At 50.5% G+C, this 19,970-nt stretch overlaps 1 protein-coding gene across 3 annotated transcripts in view; it reads left to right on the top strand.

Moving 5' to 3' along the window:
• The window catches only part of PIK3R5 (phosphoinositide-3-kinase regulatory subunit 5), a 41,287-nt gene that overhangs the window by 6,330 nt on the left and 14,987 nt on the right, over positions 1–19,970 (top strand). For all 3 annotated transcript variants that reach the window (XM_015880160.2, XM_015880159.2, XM_015880158.2), the window contains exon 2: positions 15,337–15,446. In XM_015880160.2, the coding sequence (XP_015735646.1) occupies positions 15,350–15,446 (97 nt within the window). In that variant the 5' untranslated portion in view covers positions 15,337–15,349. The remainder of the gene's footprint in view (positions 1–15,336; positions 15,447–19,970) is intronic.

The raw sequence follows: 19,970 nt of genomic DNA, 5'->3' as shown, positions 1-19,970 counted from the left end.
GAGGTTCTTCCTGCTGAACATGGAAATATTTGGAGTCTTGTCCCCTCTGGCCCATGGAATGACCCTTGGAAGCCACCCAAAGGGGCAGATTATGATCCGCTCCCCTGGACTGAAGTCAGCCTGGGGAGCATTGGGAGGAACCACTCGACCAGCCGCTTCTCTGCTGAGCTTCTACCTTCCCTGCTGTGCTGATGACAGAGCTCAGCTGGGCTGTGCCAGAGCCCGGTGCTATCTCCAACCTGCATCTTTCTGGGGCTTCACTTGGCTCTGCCTGCCATCAGCTGTGGCTCTGGGTGAAACTTCAACCTTTGCTCTCTTGATAAAGGCTGATAGGAGCTAAAATTAACTCTTGCATCATGTGGTGAGGGGTTTTCATAATCGATGCCAGGAACAAGCACGTTTCCTCTCTGAAAAGTGAGTATGCCTAACTATTTCTTACTCAGTTCAGATGTGTGTCATTTCTGCTGGGTTTTGATAAGAAAAACAGAGGCTTTTCTTACACTGGCTGAGTTTTGGCCAACCCATGCAGTCCTTTGAGTGCTGATGGATGGGGCTGGGGGTGCTGATGCCTTCTGAAGCCCTCGAAGACCAGCTAGGAGCAGGTCTGAGTGCAAGGGAGTTTGAAGCTTGTCTTTCAGCATGGCCTTAGAGATCTCATCGCACCTAAATGATACGAAGGGTGCAGGCCACGCTTGGAGCTTGCTAAGGCAAGGTCTAGCCAATGGTTAGAACAACTGTGTTTGAAAGGAACTGCAGTGAGCAAAAAGAGAAATGTCTTTGGAGGAAGAAGGAAGGCATCATCGCAGCTTTTCTCGGTGATGGCTTGGTGGGACTAATTCAGAGATTCTTATTTCTTGCATCATGGCTTTAAAGGGGCAGTGAGTGGAATTCCCCTGCTGTCTGTTTGCCACGAGTACACCAGGTCCTGTCCTGAATAGTGGTGACTGCAAAAAAGAACATTTTAATCATAAGTGGTGAGGAAGTCTCAGCCTGCAGACTGGGCAGTCAGTGGGGAGCTCTGCAGACAGCTCTGTGTGGGACACTCACACTGCTGTGGTTTCAGTTTCCCATCACCATTGTTGTTGGGGTCTGATGCTGATGATTACTTGGAAGATGACAAAAGCATTGGGATAAGCTGTTCCGAGAGGTGATGGAGCCTCCTCCTCTGCAGATATTTAAAGTCCTCCTGGATACTTTCATGTGCAACGTGCTCTGGGGAACCCACTGTGGTGGGGGGCCTCCAGAGGTCCCGTTCAGTCCCTGTAACTGTGATTCTTTGATTCAAATCAGGACAGCTGCTCATCATTTTGCTTCTGAGATCATCTTCCTCTTAAATGGCTGAGAACTGCACAGAAGCTATTGGCAATGCCATCAGCTCTGCCACCTCTGAGGCCATTCATGTTTGGGTATCTGTGTGACTGTCTCCCTGCAGCTGGGAGCAGCCTGTTGCTCTGCATGCAGCCAGCTGTGGCCTCTAGTCAAGCACGGCTGCAAACTCAACTCATTTCCAGCTCCAGCACTGCGCTCTGCTTTGCCTTGGTATATTGACTCAGGCTTAGGAGGAGATTTTTCTCTTCTCCATAACATGGAAATGATCTTCTGCTGCAGCTCCCTGGAGCTGGAGGTTTGTCAGTAACACTGTGATGAGAATGAGAAGCTCATTACCAGCAGACATGGTGGTTTTACTCTGAAGTCACTACAATTTCACTGTGGTTGACTTCTGTACACGTACTAATGCATTTCATCTGTGAATGGCTCCATGAAATTGACCTTATTAAAGCACATACTTTGTTTTCAGAGGTCTCTGCTGTAAAAGCAGAAGGCCAAGTGACGTGCTGGTGAGGATTTCTTGGGTCATTGACTTACTGAGAGCTGCTCCTTCCAGCCCTCCTCCCCAGCAGCCAGGAGATCTCAAGAGGATAAAGTTTGCAGAAATGTTGACTTCTGCTTTTGTTTGTTATGAATCAAGTCTGAGGGTGAAAGACGTGTAAGCTAAGCTGAGTGTATTGCAATATCCATGTTCCCATTATTGCACTTTCTGAGCTTGTTGCAGGCTCTGAAACGTTTGGTCATGCAATTGCTGGGTAAGGAAGGAAATGTTGTTATCCCTGCTTTGCATGTGGGAAGCAGCTTTGGGGGATAAGAATGGGAGCTGTCTTGCACAAGGATGTCTGCCTAAAAACTAGGGCCTCTAAAGTCACTAAGCATGACGGCTGCTCATGGATGGGTTCAGTTTGGAAAGGATGGGATGGGATGGGATGGGATGGGATGGGATGGGATGGGATGGGATGGGATGGGATGACTGCTGTGAAGGTGTTCTGTTTGTCCGTAGCTGTTGGCCTCCTTGGAAATTCACCTCATTTTTGTACAGGTAAAGTTACAGGAGATGAATTCTATCTCTGGGATGGACCCAGTGTCACTGCAGAGCTTTGTGATGGAGTAGACGTGAATTCTCTAAAGTCACCAGATGAGTTTGTTGCTCAGTTGCCTTGCTTCATGCCTTGAATCCCATTGCTTTTTAACTGGATGATAACCCTGAAGTCACCAGCCTTAAACACCTTGATGTAAGAAACAAGATGCTGATTTTTGGCTGGTATTCCTTGCCTTAAAACGTCATTGGTTGTACAGCAGATTCACAGATGAATTTGTGGTGTAAAGGACTTCCCTCATTCACTGTGTTGGAAAGAGCCTTCATGGGGATGCCAGCAGGGCTGCTGGTGGGCAGAGAAGAGGGTGGAAACCACTCAAGCAGAAAGGGCATCGAACAGAACTGTTTTGCTTACAAACAAGCACAAGTTGAGCATTGATTATCCTGCTCCATCCACTCTGGATGTTTCTGATGTTTGTTTTTGGCAGATGGGATCCTGTGTGCCCAGAGCCCTTCAAGACATCCCACCTCGTGCTGGCTCCTCCATGTCCTGTGTTCTGAGTAACTCCCAATGAGGTGTAAATTATGGATGTTGCGTTATGACCTTGTGACTGTCAGCGTGTGCTTTGCTGCTAATTAATGCACTGTAATTCCTGTGCTAGTAGATATTGCCTCTAAAAATATCTGGAGGTGCCTCTCTGGTTAAGGAGGTTACAGCAGTAGGTTTTAAGCAGGCAATATGCTGAACACTTTCTGGCTGTACTGTAGGAAGAAGCTTCTTGTAGTGGGGCTTAGCGAGATCCTTATGGGGAGGGAGATGGGAGATTTTGTTCTTTAAAGATGACATCTCTGTTGTTGTCAGGGGAAAGCCGAGTTATTGCAGCTGTAGTGAGAACAGTGTATAACTGTTAGAGCGATCCTTGGAGCTGCTGTCCAGGTTGAAAGCAAGACCCAAACTCTGTGGGTGGGGTGTGTGATTCCTGGCCTTGAAATGCACTGGGAAAGAAAATGGAAACCAAGGAGTGAAGGGATTGAAGGAGACTTTCCCCCAGTGCCTGGTTGGTTTGTAGCTCTTCTGAGGGCTGTGTGAGCCCAACCAAGCTGCATTTTAGGAGCAGCACTAAAAGTCGCTGCTGAGATCTGGGCTGCAGCTTTTGCACATGGTTTCCACCCCTCTGCTTAAGCTGCTTTGCTTTGCACTTGCTTAAATGCGACTGTTAGGTTTCCTGGAACTCCGAGCCCAAACCAAAGCCCTTTGCACAGTGTTGTGGGTGCCACGTGTGGCCCTCGGATGTGGCAGGAGCGTGAAATCATTGTCCCAAATAGGAAATGGTGGCACAACTTCCCCCCCAGCTCCAGGGCACTTCTCCTTTTGGCAGCAGCGTGTGCGGGAAGGTGAGGTAAGAAGAGCTCCGTAGAAAATGCAGAAGTGCAGGTTGCTCTTGGAAACCATCTCAAGGGGCGAGAACTGAGATCCAGCCAGTGTGTGTGTATGGGGGGAGTGCTTCTGGGGGGGCTCATGGCTTCTACCTCAGGTGGGAAGGAAGGATGCTCAGTGCGCAGTGAGGTAGGGGGGCATTCAGATGCCATCAGCTGATGGGGAAGGACAGAGGCTGTCAGGGTTTTGGCTGGAGTTTTTTTTTGACCTCATTTGGTTACTGAGCCCTGTGCACTCAGAAGTAGGGAGAGAATGACAATGGGGAAAGTATCTTATGCAAAAACACCTAAAGCCAGTGCATTTCCAGATTCAAAGATGACTTTCCAAGGTCACAGGGCAGGTTCTACATTAGTCTCTCAGACACATCTGCAAAATCCTTGAGCACAACTCAGCCATGGCATGAGGCAGCAGATGGAGGAATTGAAACCATTGGGAGAAAGTCAGGATGGGGACAGTGGGTGTGTTTAAGGGATGTTATGGCTGAAGGGTAATTCACTGAGCTGCTGTGGGCTCCATAGTCCCATGTACAGCCACAGAGTGGCACAGAACTATAGGATGGCTTGGTCTGGAAGGGACTTAAAAGAATATTCAGTTCTAACACGTTGTTGTGGGCCAGGCTGCAACCAAAGTGTGCCTGTGCAGATGTGGTATTTCTGTAACTTGTGCTTTCCCCATGTGAGTATTTCTCCAGGGGAAGGACTGGCCTGGATATAAGATTATGGAACATATCTATGTGTATATATATGTGTATTTACATATGTATGTATACAAATATGCTAGATATAGAATGTTCACAGCCTTGGTTAGAAGTGTCCTACCTGCATGTGCTTGCTGGTGTTTTCCAACATGCCAAAGACTCTGATCTAGTTCTGCTACAAGTAGATGGCTGAGCTACCCGTAGGGCTGGTCTGCTCTACTCCAAATGGAAGTGGTTGAGCCCAGAGGAGGTGTTCACACCAAGCTGCTGGGGTGGATGCAGGATTGCAATCAGGCAGAGCAGTCCAAATAAACACGGCTATTTGGATTGCTTAGCCACTGCCTCTCAGCATCCAGCTCACTGCTGAGACTGCTGACCCTCTCAGAGGATGTTTTCACTTATGACAGCATGAAGGGTGCTGGTCTGTAGCACTGGATGCTGATCTTTTGTGTCCCAGTGGGCAGCTTAATCTGCAGAGCTATTAATCTGCTGACCTCGCTGGGGATGCTACAGCGGTGAGGAGCAACCCTGCAAGTTGAGGCCATCAGAGGTGAAGCAAAGGCTTCCAGTGTCGGAGTGGGGGGTTTCGCATGCACAGGGCTGAACTCTGTTCCCAAAGGCAGGAGGAAGGTGGGGGAAGGTGCCCATCTGGAGCCTGGGTCTGTGCTGGGTGAGCTGTGCCAGGAGATGGGCTGCTATGGGAGTAGAGAGCACTTCCAGCTTGGGGGTGTCTGAAAGCTCAAGGTTTCAAAGCCGTTTTCTTCCCCCAGCTCTAATTTTAACAGCCTCACTTGGGATAAGTGCTTTGAAGCCTTAATTGCAATTATGAATCTTCCTCTGTTCCCAGCTTTCCCCTAATTGGCTTCCTGTGAGAATTTACAAAGCTGGTAAAAACAAAACCCTCTGCTTTGGTGAGGGAGGAGGTGGTGTGAGATTGCTGAGCCCAAACACAGCGCAGCTCAGCCGGGACTTTGTGCTGCTGTGCCACGAGCAGACCCCGATCCGGGCAACTCACAACAGTGCCATTATACAGAGCGTAAGCTGATTTACATGCTTGCATTTGGAAAGTGCTAATCTGTTTAGATATTTCTCTTTTTTTTTTTCCCCTCTTTTCTCCTTTCACCCCTCTCTAATCTTCTGCAGTCCCTGCCAGGTTCCCAGCTCCTTTGGCTGGAATAGGGCCCCAGCTCAATCCTTTATCTGTCTATTTGGCAGCCCCTGGTGAAGTCGTTAACTAACGAATGACACTTTTTTTTCCTCCCCCCTGGCTCATTAATTAGGTTTGCAGAACCGAGCGGCTGCTGCAAGACTCTGAGCAAGGCAGTTCTGTGTTTTGTTTCTTAGGAATTTGGGTTTTTAAACCTCCCCATAGCTTTGTGTTGGTTCTGGTGCCGACGATCAGATCTGCAGCTCCGGTGCTTGTGATGCTGTTGGGCTCACGTGTCCACTCACACACAGCTTCATTCCTCCCATCCGCTGCTGCCTGAGCTGTTCTCATCCCTCTCCCATCGTTTCTTGCTGCTCGAGGATGGGTGTCTGGGTGCTGCGCTCCTGAGGTGCCCGCAGCAGGATATCTTGGTTAAGGCAAGTGGTTTTGTGGGTTGCAAATAACCTCTGTGACAGATCTCTGTTTCTTTTTTCATTTAATTATGCATTTCGGAGTGTCCTGCTTTGCCAGCTCTACCTGCCAAGGTTATAAATGGGATTGGGAAGGCTACATCAGGAATTAGAAATAAGGGGATAGAAGAACCACGGTGCCAATCTCATTCCTCTGCCAATGGATCCCAGGTGGGGTTGCTGGGGTGTGCTGCAAGCAGTGCCTTGCTTCTGCTCTGGGAGGAGGAAACTGAGGCACGGAGAGGTCACTCACCATGCCATGGCATTGGGCTCTTGGTTTCTATTGTGGGCTTTCGGTTCCTTTTGTAACCACTAGACAGCTCCATTGTCAGCTCAAGCTGTGGTACCACTCCATGCTGCCATCACTTTCAGCCTATTTACAAACAGGCAACTGGGATGCTCTGAGGGCGGTGCGACCACACTGCTGCTTGAAGTTAATTCCCCATGGTGACTATTTGAAGGCTATGAAGAGAGGAGGATTCTCAACGATGGCAGCCTTTAGAGCTGGAGAGCTGCATTTGCTTGTAAGAGCTGAGGGAGGGGGGCAGAAATAGCTGCAAAATGTCAAAGAAGAAGAAGAAAAAATAGCTGTGAGGGAAAGCAATTTGCACTTAACCCACTTGAGATTTGCCCTCCCAGAAATGATGCTATGCTTATCTACAGAGAGGTCCCACTGGCGGCAGTTTGCTGTTGGGGCAAATTGCCTGCTAATTTCTGCTCTAGCTAACCAATTAGTCAGCTCATTACACCTTCCCGACTGGTCTGGCCAGTGGAGCCCATTGCCAAAGGGTCAGGAACTTCCCCGGATCAGATTGCTGTGTCGTTTGATCCCTCTGGTGTCTGGCAGGCTTGAGATGTGAGCTCCAAGTGTCAGACCTGGAGACACACCTATTTGGAGCCAATGAAGCCAAAAACAAACAGACCACTTGGGGTTTCCCTGGAGGTCAGAGGGAAAGGGAATGGGTCGCTGACAGGTGGGGAAGCACTAAAGGGGAATCTGAAAGGTCTGTGCTGAGCTGTGAGCCAGCAGAGCAGGGATCTCACTTTACTGAGCCTCTGCTGTTTTATTTCTATTAGTAGTATCTATTTCCAAGATAATATTTCATATAATCCAACAATATGTTATATATGGTTATGAGAACCAGGGCATTTAGTAACATACAAGTCTGGGCTGAGGAAGTGAAGGGAGTGAATAATTACCAGATACTGTGGTTCTGGGGTGCTGGGTCCAGAGTCCTACTAGAGATGTATGTGCCCATCGCAGCACTGCCTGGCTTGGGTGCAGAATCCAGTGGGTGGCTGTAGTGACTGGGTACAGAGGTGGGAATGGAGCAAAAGGTGATGGGAAGGGGCAAGTTTGAGCTTGGCTCCCATACCAGATGGGAGCTAAAGATCCAGGCCACAAGCTCCCAATGATGTGAGTGAGAGGTCTTTTCTAGCAGCATCCTCCTGGTATCACCATTCCTACCCACCTCCTGCCTGGGACCAGGTGGGTCTGGTTGCCCATCAGCAGCAGATGCTGTGCCAGCTCCAGCAGTGTCCTTGTAGTTGCTATCTGCAATGAGGATTTGGACAGCACTTTGTGGATTGATTCATTTGAATAGGTGCTGGTGACAAATCCCATCATCAGTTAAACTGGTCTCCCAGTTTGGGGAGCTGGTGGCTTCATCCCGAGAGGTGGGTGAGAGCTTTGAGTCTGGGATGATGGTACATGGATGATGTATGCCCAGGGCTGTGCCTTCTCACCGGGCCTCCTGTGTGCCTGAGTTAAATCCTGAGTTAATCTCTGCTCCAAATTCAACTTAAAAGCTGAAGGGTTAAAGTCTTACTTTACAGCTGGGGTCTCTGTTCTTTAATTAGATAAGAAAATGAACAACACGAGGTATTGAGCTGGTTCCTGCTACAAAGCGAGCCTGTGTCATTCAGAGCAGGTATCAGCATTGCAACACAATTTTAGAACAAAGAAAGAAAACAGAGACAAAACTAAAAACAGGAACCAGCAGATAAACAATCCGCTGGTGCTGCTGTGCTGCGCCGAGCTCCTTCCTGCTCTCAGCCATCTGGCAGGTCAGTGTGGGAGTTCACTATGGGGTTCACTGGGCCAGCAGAGCCTGGTTGTCCTGCTTGGCTCTTCCCAGTGAAGAAGCCAGCTGGGAAATGGTCTGTGGTGTGAGCAGAGCACCTGACTCTCCTCTTCTATGTGTTTCTGGGAGGGATGCCACAAGTTCACCACTCTGACCTGGGTGAGATGTTTCTCCTGGCTGTGTTGTCAGGTTGGTATCTGGCTCCAGCCCTGAGGAAGCTGAATGTTGCCAGTGTTTCAATAGAAGGGATGCTTGTGATCACTGAGCACAAGTGTGGTCAGCACTTGGGGATGCAGCTGCCTGGGGCTGATGGGATGGGGCAACATCCCTGGTGGCAGGTGCCTGTTTGGGTACTGGTGCCCTACCCAGTGCTGTGGCAAACTGGTGTCAGACTGGGCCCAGGAGAGCTGACTCAGTGGGGTCTCTTAGCAGTGAGAACCAAAATACCTGTGCATGGAGGAAAATGTTTTATTTGATCTGAAGTTTGAACTTTCATCTACTTGAGGCTCGATTTTTACTTTCAGAGTCGCAGTCAGATGAGCGTGACTGCTCTTTCAAAATGATGGGCTGGCAAGTTTCATTCTGAGCCCTTGACACAACCCCCCCATCACCACTCCTCCCCTTGTGCACCCTCCAAGCAGATTCATTTTGCTGAGGTTCAGACCAACTCACTGAGAAGCTGGCTCACTCTAAAGCAGTTTATCTGATTCCTTTATTCTTTTTGCCAAGTTTCCTGCAGTCCTCTTATTGCTGCTACTGGCATTTAGCTTGTTAAACCCTCAGCCCTCTGAAAGCTTGACCCTAGGCAGCATCTCCATCATCACTGGGGCGATGGACTTGGTTCTGTCAATGTGATTCTGGTTCCCAGTGTTGTGAAACACAGCTGAGGCTCCATCAGCTCTAAGGCAGCCTGTCCCAGGGCAAAGACAGAAGAGGTGTGCAGTATTAGGGCTGAGCATTTTTATTTATCTTTGAGTCTGAAATGCAAAGCAATGGCAGTTTGCTGGAGGTTTTTCGCCTCTCTGGATTTTACTTTCCTGGTGTTTTCAGCCTCTTCACCCCATGAGCCTCAGCCTTAAGCTCCAGCTGCTAATACGGTAATCTTAGGGATGGAATTTGGGAAATCCCATTAAATAATTCCCCTTTGCAGCAAGGCGAATGGCTCAGATGGAGGCATTAGCACTGAGCTGACGTGTCAGGCATTCCTCAGCTTCCTCTTGGCTTTCCCTCCTCATCACCTGAACTGGGCGAGCTTAGTGACGGCCGAGCAGGGCAAAACTGCTGCAGGGAGCTGCATTAACAACCACAGCCCCGAACCCAGTTGTCAGCAGAGGCTCAGAATGCTCCTCCCCATCCAGCAGACAGCAGCCCGTCCCCTGCCCGGCTCGCTCTGCGGGCTGCGGCTGTGCAGAGCCGCGCTTCGAGTACGCCGCTACCCACGGCTGCACCGCTTGTGCTTTCTATGCACGGGGACGGGACGGGCGCTGCGTTTCTTTATTTGGTGCTGTCGCTCGGGGCTACGTGATGCTGAGCGCTGCTGGCTCCGACATCACACACCGCTCGTGTGGGAGCTTCGTGGTTGGGATGTTCCCTTCCACTTCTACCCCTCCCTGCTCTTGCTTGGTCTCAGCGCAGCCTCTGTACTCAGCACTGAGCAACAGCCCTGGACCTTAATTCCTCCCTGGCCTTAGTTCCCCTGCCCGGCTCTGGGCATGAGATGCTCCCTATCTCCAGGTTTTGGCTGTTTGATGACATCTGGGATGCTCTCTTGGTGGGCTTGCTGTTGCAGACAGAAGACTGGATGCGAAACCGGAAGCTGCTTGTGATGGGAAAGTGGCTCTGCCTTCATTCTGCCCCTCCTGAATGACTTTTTCTCACCCCCAGTGAGGATGATGCTTCAGCCCTTGGCTGTCTTGCTCTTCCTATCTCCTTTCTGGGCTGAGGACCTCCACACTCTGACCAGTGATGTTTTCTTTTACTGCACCGTGTTGTGCTGTACCCCTGGGCCAAGAGAGCAGCAGAAGTGCTGACCATGCAGCTGCTGGGAGCTGCCTAGAACCTGAACCATCCTGCAGTTTGCTGCTTAAGGATGCTGAGTCCCAGCTGTGGGTTTATGAGATACCCACAGAGCCATTTCCTTTTGCAAATCTGTGTCCTTGTCTGGACTTCTTTCTGTAAAGAAGCCAAAATATTCTGCAAACACTTAATGTCTGGGTCTATGGTTTGCCTCATCCAGTCCAGATCTGCTTAGCTACCTTCTGAAGGTGCTCTTTAATATTAAAAGGTCTCTGAAACCACTGTTGCACGTTAGGTGCTTCCCCTGTCTGTGGTGGGAGTCTCTCATTCAGCCCCGTTCTCAGGCACAGTGAAAGCAAGTTGTGAGCTCTATGTCTTAGTAAGCTTTCCAGTTCTCACGACTGCTGATGGAAATGAGCCTTTGCAGCTCAGCAGGACATCACTGTCCTTCAGACATGGGCTGCTCCAGATGTTGATGGGCTCTCAGCACAGTCCTGTCCTTCCCAGTGATATCCCAGTATCTAGAAACCTCAAAGGTGGAGTTTGTCAGTGATGGAGGGATGTTTATTCCTGGCTGCAGTTCTGCACACTCCTTGCCTCCATGTTTTCCTGTGTTGCTTGTTTAATACAATAGCTATTTCATCTTTATGTGGTTTTGGCTGTCTCAAAAACTCCCTTATCTCGATGTCTCTATCACAAGTTCACCGCTCTGTCTGGATTTTTCTCCTTTGCTTTGTGCATCCTACTTCCTCAGCACCAAATCCCCAAGTCTGCATTGCTCCTTGAAGCTGTTTCTGCTCTGGTTCATCCTCTGGTACCCTGATGGCAGCAAGTATTCACATCAGTGGCCCCACTTGCATTTGGTCACTCCTCAGCCTGCCTTTCCAGCCCTGAAAAGGAGGGAGAGGATAGCAGTACATCCTTTTTCCTGTTGTTTTTTTGTTTGCCTGTTGGTTGTCTTTCACTATGTGTAAGTACAGCAGATAGCATCGGGGGGGGGGGGGGGGGGTGGCTTGGTGTGATTCATGTTTGTCATCTGCCCTAAGTAATTCAGCTCCTTGCTTCATGGGGACCTTGGTGTCATTCATGTTTGTAGGCTGCCCTGAGTAGTTCAGTTCTGTGCTTGATGGGTGAGGGTGGGCAGTCCTGCAGGGTGCACTTCTCAAGTAACCCAAGGGATCATTCTCAAGCCTGTGCTTTTACTTGGCAGCAGTAGAGGTGGTGCTCTGGGCAAGCCAACATGTAATGGGTGAGTGTGTGGGTGGTTTGAAGGGATGTGGGTGCTGACACCCAAGCAGATCTCACTTGCGTTTGCCTTCTGTGGCCTCATCAGTGGTTGGTTTTATTGGTTCTTCTATGCCAGGATTCAGTAAGATCTCGGTTTGGGTGTTGTCAGCCAGTTTTTTGACAAGATTCTCCATGTCATTGCATCACAGAATGGTTTGGTTTGGAAGGAACCTTAAACGCACTCAGTACCATCCCTCTGGGCAGGCAGCCTGGTCTTGGGCACTTCCAGGGATGAGGCATCCACAGCTTCTATGAGTAGCCTGTAACCACAGCTTCACTGCCCTTCCATTGCTTCTCTGCTAGCGAGGCTCCCTGCAGGTGAGGTTTTGCAGCCCAAGGAGTGAAGGTCAGTCATCATCCCCACTGTGGCATGGAGTGCTGTTGCTTCTTGGGCTAAAAGCAGCTTTTGTGCTTGCTCAGCAGGACAGGAACCTGTGGATCTGTAAGGAAATAATGTGGTGTCAGGGTGTTTGCATGGTACGCCGTCCTTTACAAGCACCCCAAAAGGATGTTTGTCAAACCAGTTGCCTCCAGGATCTTCTGATATGCCATCTCTGTGCGGTTCGAACAAGCATCTTATCACCTCCATCTTGCTGCTCTTTGATGCACAGCGCTCACTTGAGCTGAAAATACATGATGGTTGAAGTTTGAACCTTCAGACTCGCAGGTTCCTCCCCCCTTTGCCCTGATTTCTACAGAGACTTCCTCCAGCTGCTCCCTCTCTCGGCTCTGAGTTTCTATCTTTGGTTCCTGTGCACGGGGTAGAGGTGGCAATAAAATCTTGCAAGCTAAGGATAGTTAAAACCAAAAGCTCAGTGTAATCTAAGAAAAGCAGACGTTGTTGTTGGTGGAGCAGATACCATGCGGGCACCGGCTGCTGCAGTGCAATGGGGATACAACGCCCATGGCTCCAGTGTGGCTCTGCTCCCATTGCACTCTCCAAGGAGGCAGCAGGCTGAAGTGTTGCTTGAGGGACATGACCTTGCCCAAGGTCCCTGCCAATGTGCTAGTATGAGGGCCTTGCCCTGAAAAACAGCTCTGCTTAGAATCCAGCCGCTTTAATTCCCAATTAAGTGCTTTTCCTTCTATTACAGCATCAGCCCAAGCTCTTTTTCCCTTTATCCTCACCAGAAGTGATGCCCTTTTGTCCCCAATTGCCCTAAGCCGTGCAGCAGCAACAAGCCAAGTGCTGAGGTCCCTCACTGTGCTAACCCATGGGTCAGCAGCTTTGCAAGGTGGTCCACATCTGTCCTTCCACTCGCTGCCACTGCCCATGGACCTGAGCAGTGTATTCATGACCTGCTCCCGTGGGTCAAGCGCTTGTTTTTCCTTCCTGTTTCCTGCTTGGGATGCTTGGCCAACAGCCTCAAAGCAATCAGGGCAGGAAAGGGAGTTATCCTGCTGTGAAGGTACCCAGGGGCTTTCTCTGGCATAGCGCCCCAGGATCCTTTGCCCCGTGCTCGTGACATTGCTTAAACTGTTGTTCATTTCTCCAAAGCACAACAAAGCCATGAGGCAAGAATGCTGTGTTCTGAAGGAAACCAGAGGGCTTCAGTGTTGTCACAGCAGTAATATTGCTGGTGTGATGCAAGGCTGACAGAGCCAACTGTACTCTTGTTGCGAGGTCCTGTGCCCGGATCCATGCTGTGGTTCCTGGTTCTGCTCTTGGTTTGTGTCAGTTCCTCCTGCCACTCTGCTGGGGCAATGATGGAGGAGGTGTTTCTATGGGCAGATGTTTGTCTCTGCTGAGCAGCCATGGACAGGGTGATGGGAGGCAGAGAGGGCACCAATTGGATGAGGTCTAGAAGTGCTGTGAAGAATTCCAGCCCCTTCTGACTGCTGATGTTGGGGGGGACATAATGGAGGATAAGGGGTGTGGTTGGAGAGCTGAAGGTTTGCCTTCTCCTCCCAGCTGTGCCACAAGTCACTGTGGAACAGCAGAAAAACTGCTCCGCGTTTCCAGGCATTGACTTCTCTCTCTCTTAAGCAGTGATGATGGCTTGCCCAGTGCTGGGAGGCTGCTTTCACTGTTACTACTGGAGAAGGGAAAGCAGTCTTGTCTTAAGGACATCTCATTGAAGTCCCATTGTAGTTGATGCTGTAGGGCAGGCGTCCAACCTGTGAGCACAGGGCAAGAAGGCAGGGAAACCCACTGCTTCTGCAACATGCTGCTCTGCTTAGATGTGAGCCAGGCAGCGGCCAGCCTTGGTGATGAGAGTTTTGGGACACCCTGGGCGTGCTGTAAAACATGACCACAGCTTTCAGTGTCTGTGCCATCCCTTCTAAGCACTTCACATTGACTGGCTGGCCTGCAGCGAGATCAAGATCAAGATCCCAGCTCTGCTGCTAGGAGCCCTGCTGGAGGGGGTGGGGGGGAGAGGACAGATTTCTGTTAGTTTTCTTTTTTAATCAATGCTTACCCACCCTCCCACCGATCTGAACCCTTGACCTTAACCCTGGTTTCTTCCCAGCTCTGTGGGAAGTCCGATTACATCCAGAACTGTCCCCTGCCTTGTGTCATTTTGCCCAGTGTGGGTAGAAAGGAAGGGAGAGTTTGGGGAATAAACAGCAGAAGAGGTTGAAAAGTTCCCTCTTGCTTGTGGTGAACACGCAGTGCTCTCCCATGAAAGATGCCTCTGTAAGCACCCCTTGGGTTGAATCCTTGTGTGGTCCATAGCACACCAGAGGGGAGAAAACAAAGGCTCTGTGTTTTCTCTGGTTTAGAACGTAATGATAACATCTTTGTCATCCTTCATCCTTACATTCCCTGCCTGCTCTGTGCTGAGGCATTGGGAAGAGGCAGCTGGGCTGGCACAGGGCTCACCTCATTGCTCTTTCCCTTTGAGAGCCAAGCTGTGCTCTGGAGCAAACTGACGTGCAGGAGGTGTATTTCTGCAAGCTGGGTGTTGGAACGGTGCTGGTGAGTCACGCCGTGCTCTTAGTCACTGCTTTCACCACAAGTCATGACTAAGGTGCTGTGCTGCTCCGCTCTCATTCAGTCCCCAGCACCGCAGCAGCGCGATTCGCGGGCGTTCCTCACACTGTGGATGTGCAAAGCTTTAGTAGATGTAATAACAAACCGTGGCAGTGGCAGGCAAGGCAGGAGCCTGGGAGCCTCCTCAGGGCAAAGGAGAGATCTCCCGTGCAGAAGGTCAGTCCTTCCCTATGGCTTCACTTTCATCTGCTTGGTGCTGAGGGATGAGTGAGTGGTGAGACCAGAGCCTCAGCCCTGGGGGAACTAATTGGTGGCAATGAGGGGCTATTTATTAGCAGACTGGGGGACCCTCTGCTGAGATCCCTCAGTTTTTGCTCCTGCTGTTGGGGAGGTGGCTGCTGAGTATCGAGTGTTGACCAAATAGCAGGAAATCAAACGTGTTGGGGTAGCTTTGGGAAATGTATGACTGTCCTGGCCAGGAATGGAATCTCGAAGTCTGCCATTGCTTTTCCCCTGCAAGGTGCTGCAGCTGTAAGCCCCTGCAGTGCAATCTCTGGTGGAGGCTAACCCACAAATATTTAAGTGAGACTCAATCTATCCCATAGACGGAAGCAATGAGGCAGCAGATACGCCTGCAGTGGGTTGGGCTGGGTGCCTTGGTGCTACAGCCACTCATGGTTGGTCATGGATGTGTGCATCTCCTTTTCTTTGCCATGGTTGGAAGAGACTGGGAGAGAAGAGGACAACGAAAAGTGAGTGTCATTGGCTTTGGGGTTGGAAAAGGTGCCAGCAGGCAGTAACAGCAGGATGTTTTACCAGGGGCTACAGAAGTGTCACTGTGCTGTCTTCTTTGCTCTCAGTTAATGGCTAACCTTCTTCCTTCTCTTCCCTTAGGAGATGAATTAAAATGCAGCACACCACGTGCACAGAGGACAGGATCTACCATGCACTGGAGAGATGTCTGCACGGGCTTAGCAGAGATGCTGTCTCCAGCAGATGGGCTGGTAGGTGACCTGTTGATTGTGAGTCCCCTGGCAGCCTTGACAGGGAAAGACTCTTTTGTGTCTGTATGCTTTACCCTCTTGTTGCTGACCTACCTGGACAGGACAGACCTGCTGATGCTCCTGGGGGTTTGAGTGGCCTTTTCTCCCTTCCAACATTCAAAGTTAGAGGTGGGATCCAACCCGGTCCATCTTTCCGAGCTTCTTATAGCAGTAGGAAGTTGTACTCAGTGGCTGAACAAGTCAGGTTAGGTCATACAGAGATGCACACTGAGCAGAGCAGCCATGTGTTCTGCCAGGTGCCCATGCATGAGCTGGCAAGAGGAGGGTTTACTCTCTCCGAGGTAAGGCCCCTTTATGTAATCAGCCAGGAATACCATGCTCATACCTCAGAACCTCTGGGCGTATCCCTGCTGCATTGTCAGAAGCAACTGCTGAGATACTGCTATCAGCTGTTTAATCTGGTTCAGATGCCTTGCTGGCCATAAAGATGGGAGCCTCATTCAGAGCACTGGGACAGGATTCCAGGTGGCAAAGGTGAGGGAAGAGCAGCAGTGAGCAGAAGCCATTCTTATATATCACATTTTGAATTCCCATCCTCATTACTTGCACTTCCAGGCTGCAATTAAATCACTCCTGTATCCACCTGGGGATGAAATAAATGAACATGAGTGGTTGTTTCTTTGTGTCTGTGCAATTCTTCTGCACACCCCTCTGCTTTTCCATCACGGGTCAAGAAGGAGCTGCAAACCATCTGCTGTCTGATGCTGAGTGCTGGACCCATAGGAGCAATGCTGGCTCTGCAGCTGTAGCATCACTGCAGGGCCTGCTTCATGCAGTTATCACCAGCACAGGAGCCCTTTGGGCCTCCGCACATTCTGGGCACCAGTCCCTGAATTATGACCTACATTCCTGGTTCCTGGAAGTGTGGCTGTGCCCTTAGCAATGCCTCTTCCCCGGGCAACTCTTTGTGCCACGCAGAGCTCACCTCTTCCCATCATTACAACTCATCAGTCCCTGTGTCACTCACTAATCCCTGCTCCTCAGCGCTGGTGGTTGCATGATGCAGCCTTTTGAAAACCACTTTGTAATGTTTCCAGCTCGTTAGCAAAGATAAGGCCGACTTGGGTGCTGCCCCCTTCGTGTCCTACCCGCTTGCGGTCGGAATAGGAAGTACTTTGTTATTGCAATAAGGTGGTTTAGGGAAAACAGGGCATAATAGAACATATCCTATTCATTTTCACAAACAGAGTGGGGATTTTTTCATGTTCTCCTGCCTTTGTTGTGCAACAAGTGCCGATTTTATTATGGTTGCCCCGTGTCAGGGCTGTGCTGCTATTTATGGCAGGGCTCTGTTCCTCCTATTTTCCTTGAATCTCTGTCTCATTCTTAGCCAGGCAGCATCCTTCTCCTTTCTCATTTTCAACTTCTTATATCGCTTTTGTTTCCCAGTTGACTTGCTCTCCCCTCCTTTTCCCCAGTGCAATACACCAAAATAAGGTGTTCCACTCTGCAGCTCATTGGGGTTGAAGCACTGCTGGGGTTCTGTTCGGCTTTAAATTATTGGGGGTTTAATGTCTGCACAGTAACTTTGCAGGAGGTTGCTCTGGAGAGGATGAATAATCACTTCCGACGTGACGTTTTCACCCTCGTGAGTGACTGAGCTGCTGAGGTTTGTGGAATCAGCAAAGGGCAGAAGTGAGAGTGCTTTGGCATCGCAGATCTACATCCCAGAGCACATGCTGGGCTCAGGGGCCTAAACTGAGCATCCCTCCTGAACTGCTGCATTTATGGGGGGAACCAAGAGGGAAAATGCTAGCAAATGTGATGTGCTTTCCTTCATGGAGATACATTTGGACGCAGCTTGGTTGCCTTCTTCCCTCATTGCTGGGGATGATAGGAAAGTCCTGGTGTGCTACAGGGAGTAAAATGGCAGAGCAAAAAAAGGGTTTGGTGGAGGAGTGCATTGGGTCTGGCTGCTGCGGGAATCAGAGGTGTGAGAAGGGCTGCAGGGAGGATGAGGACCTCAATGGGTGGGGAGATGCTGAGGAAGCTGTAGGGCAACCCTGTGCCCCAAAGGTCCCAGGGAGAGGTGGGTGCTGTGTCTCTATTGTGGGGTTGCTTGATGCCAGGAAGGATGGAGGTCACTGGAGAGCCTGATGAGTGTCCAGTGATGCAATAGCAGGGCTTACTTTGGTGTGCTCAGCTCTAATGAAGGGAGACTGAAAGCACTGCTAGAATGCAGTCATCTAAATATCAGTATGGGGAAAGACCAGCAGTGTGTTTTTGGGGTGCTGTGGTTTAATAACTGAACTAATACCAGCTCTCACTGTGGGCTTATCAGCCTCACAGGTTGTAAACCTGGAGCTGATCTCACAGCCTGGTATGGTGTTTCATGACTGGGATCACTGCCTTCCTCACCCCCTGGTTGGGTGGGAGCACCACGGCTGGACCCAGTGCAGGATGTGCTGTGGGGCTCCACTTGTGTGGCTCTGAGCCTGGAAATGGGGCTGCAGGGTTCTGCTTTTCTCTCCCTCCAACTGCATCAGTTCTGACAGCACCAGGATGCTTGTGCTGACCACCGTGGGCAAAAGTTCTTCTTTTCCTATCTATCTATTTATTCCCATTTGAAGCTCTCCCCATCTATGAGCAGCGCAGGGGAAGCAGAAGCCACAGCAGCTGAGGTCAGGAAGGAGATGCTGCAGGAGGAGGCGGCTGACAGTGCTGCTCATAGAGCCTCATCCTTCCGAGGCCGCCCACGGGGCCAAAACTCGATAGAGATCGAAGCCTCCTGGGTCTCTGCTTGCTATGGGCATATATTCCTATCTCCCCCCACCAGTGCTTGCACAGCTCCACTGGGAAAGAGATAATGGGGAACAAGACTCCAGGATCATACAAGGGTGCCCCCAAGCTGCACCCTCCTTGCAGATAGCCAGCCTCCTTTGCATCTCATAGCAAGCAACGTGCTTCTAGTGAGTCAAAGAGCATGTGCAGTGTGCAGGACAGCCTGGTTGGAGCTTTCTGTGGGCACTCAGTGTGCACCCTCCCCTTGTCCATTTGCTGGGCTGCACTGAGACGGATGAGCAGCTGCAAATAAACTTCTGGATGTGGTTTCCCACCTGGCTGCAGCCTGTCCCTGTTCTGCTCATAAACCGAGTGCTGTTCTGCAGTTCATAAAAGCTCTTTGATGCCACCGCAGTGCCCAGCTGTGTCCTGGCTGCCCACAGGGCACCTGCTGAGGGATGGAGGTGACACTTGCAGAGCAGGTGGCTCATGTGCTATTCATGCCATCTGGGGCTCTTGTTCATGACCTGTGCATGTGAGGAGCATCACCTTCAGTGCTCAAAGAGCCTTTATTTTTCCCTGCATACAGGGTTGAAATCTGCTCCCAGTGCTCAGAAAGGTGCTACTTGTGACCAGGAGCGTGCACAGACCAAAGGGAATTCCCACCCAGCGTCCTGACCGATGCTCTGCTGCACAGTCTTTGTTTATTGTGACCAGGATTTCCGAGCTGCTTTTTCTGCTGGAGAATATTGTTAACAAGGACGCAGCTGTTTTGGTGTGTTTTTGGTTACCGCTGTGTTGCCAAATTGAGGAGCCCAGCCCCTGCAGCTTGCTGCTTCCCGGCTCTGTTTGCTTTGCTGTGGGTCACCCCAGCACCTTGCCGTGGCTGTGAGCCTCACATGAGTTCCTCTGCTCAGAGCAGTGTTAACTCAGCCTTGCTGCATCCTTGTGCTTTAGCTCAGATTTCCTGTAGAGTGCACAGAAATGGGTCAGAGCCCTCAGCCCCATGTTGTGTTGGCACGGTGCTTCCCTCCAGCCCTGCTCTTGTCCCTTCCTCCTTCTGCTACTCCCAGCTCGCTGTGCATTCAGCCCAGCACATCTCCAGGGTTGCATCCCAGTACCTCTCTGCTGAGCCACTGCTGCTTCCTCCTCTGTGCCAGGAAGGAAAGGGTTCGTGCCTGGCACTGCCCTTCGTGCTCACAGCCGTGTTCATGCAGGAAACCACTTGCCCCGTGGCTGGTGCTGCACTGCTCAGCTCTGCTGGGTACATTGCATCTCTCAGATGCTGGGTGTTTCCCTGGAGGATGCTGTGCTCTAAGACACCATTGTTTGGTCTGCTGGGGTCCTCCGGAGCAGAGCCATGGCTTTGTGCCATTGTACTGACTTGTCTGAAAGGGAAATTCAGAGCTGAATTGCTGTCCATTATGGGTATGCCATCGCTGGTCAGGTGCTGCAACAAAAGGTTGCATTGGAGAACATTGATTTATGGAAAATAAAACATACATGGCAGCAGGGAAGCTTTGCAATGGGCAACTGCCCTGTTCATTCAGCTACAAACAGGGCATGAAGCCAGGAAAACCATGGGTGTCCCAGCACCTGTCCATGAGGGACAGAAGGAACTACAACTCCTTCTGCACTTCTCTTTCAATATCTGGCTACTCTGGATGGGATTATGTGTATTTTGTGACAGTTTGTAGGTGCTGAGGAGGCGGGATAAATGCTGGGTAGGCTTAGCAGTGATGC

Source organism: Coturnix japonica, chromosome 18, assembly GCF_001577835.2.
Source record: "Coturnix japonica isolate 7356 chromosome 18, Coturnix japonica 2.1, whole genome shotgun sequence".
Lineage (NCBI taxonomy): Eukaryota > Metazoa > Chordata > Aves > Galliformes > Phasianidae > Coturnix > Coturnix japonica.
This window is presented reverse-complemented; position numbering and strand designations above follow the sequence as displayed.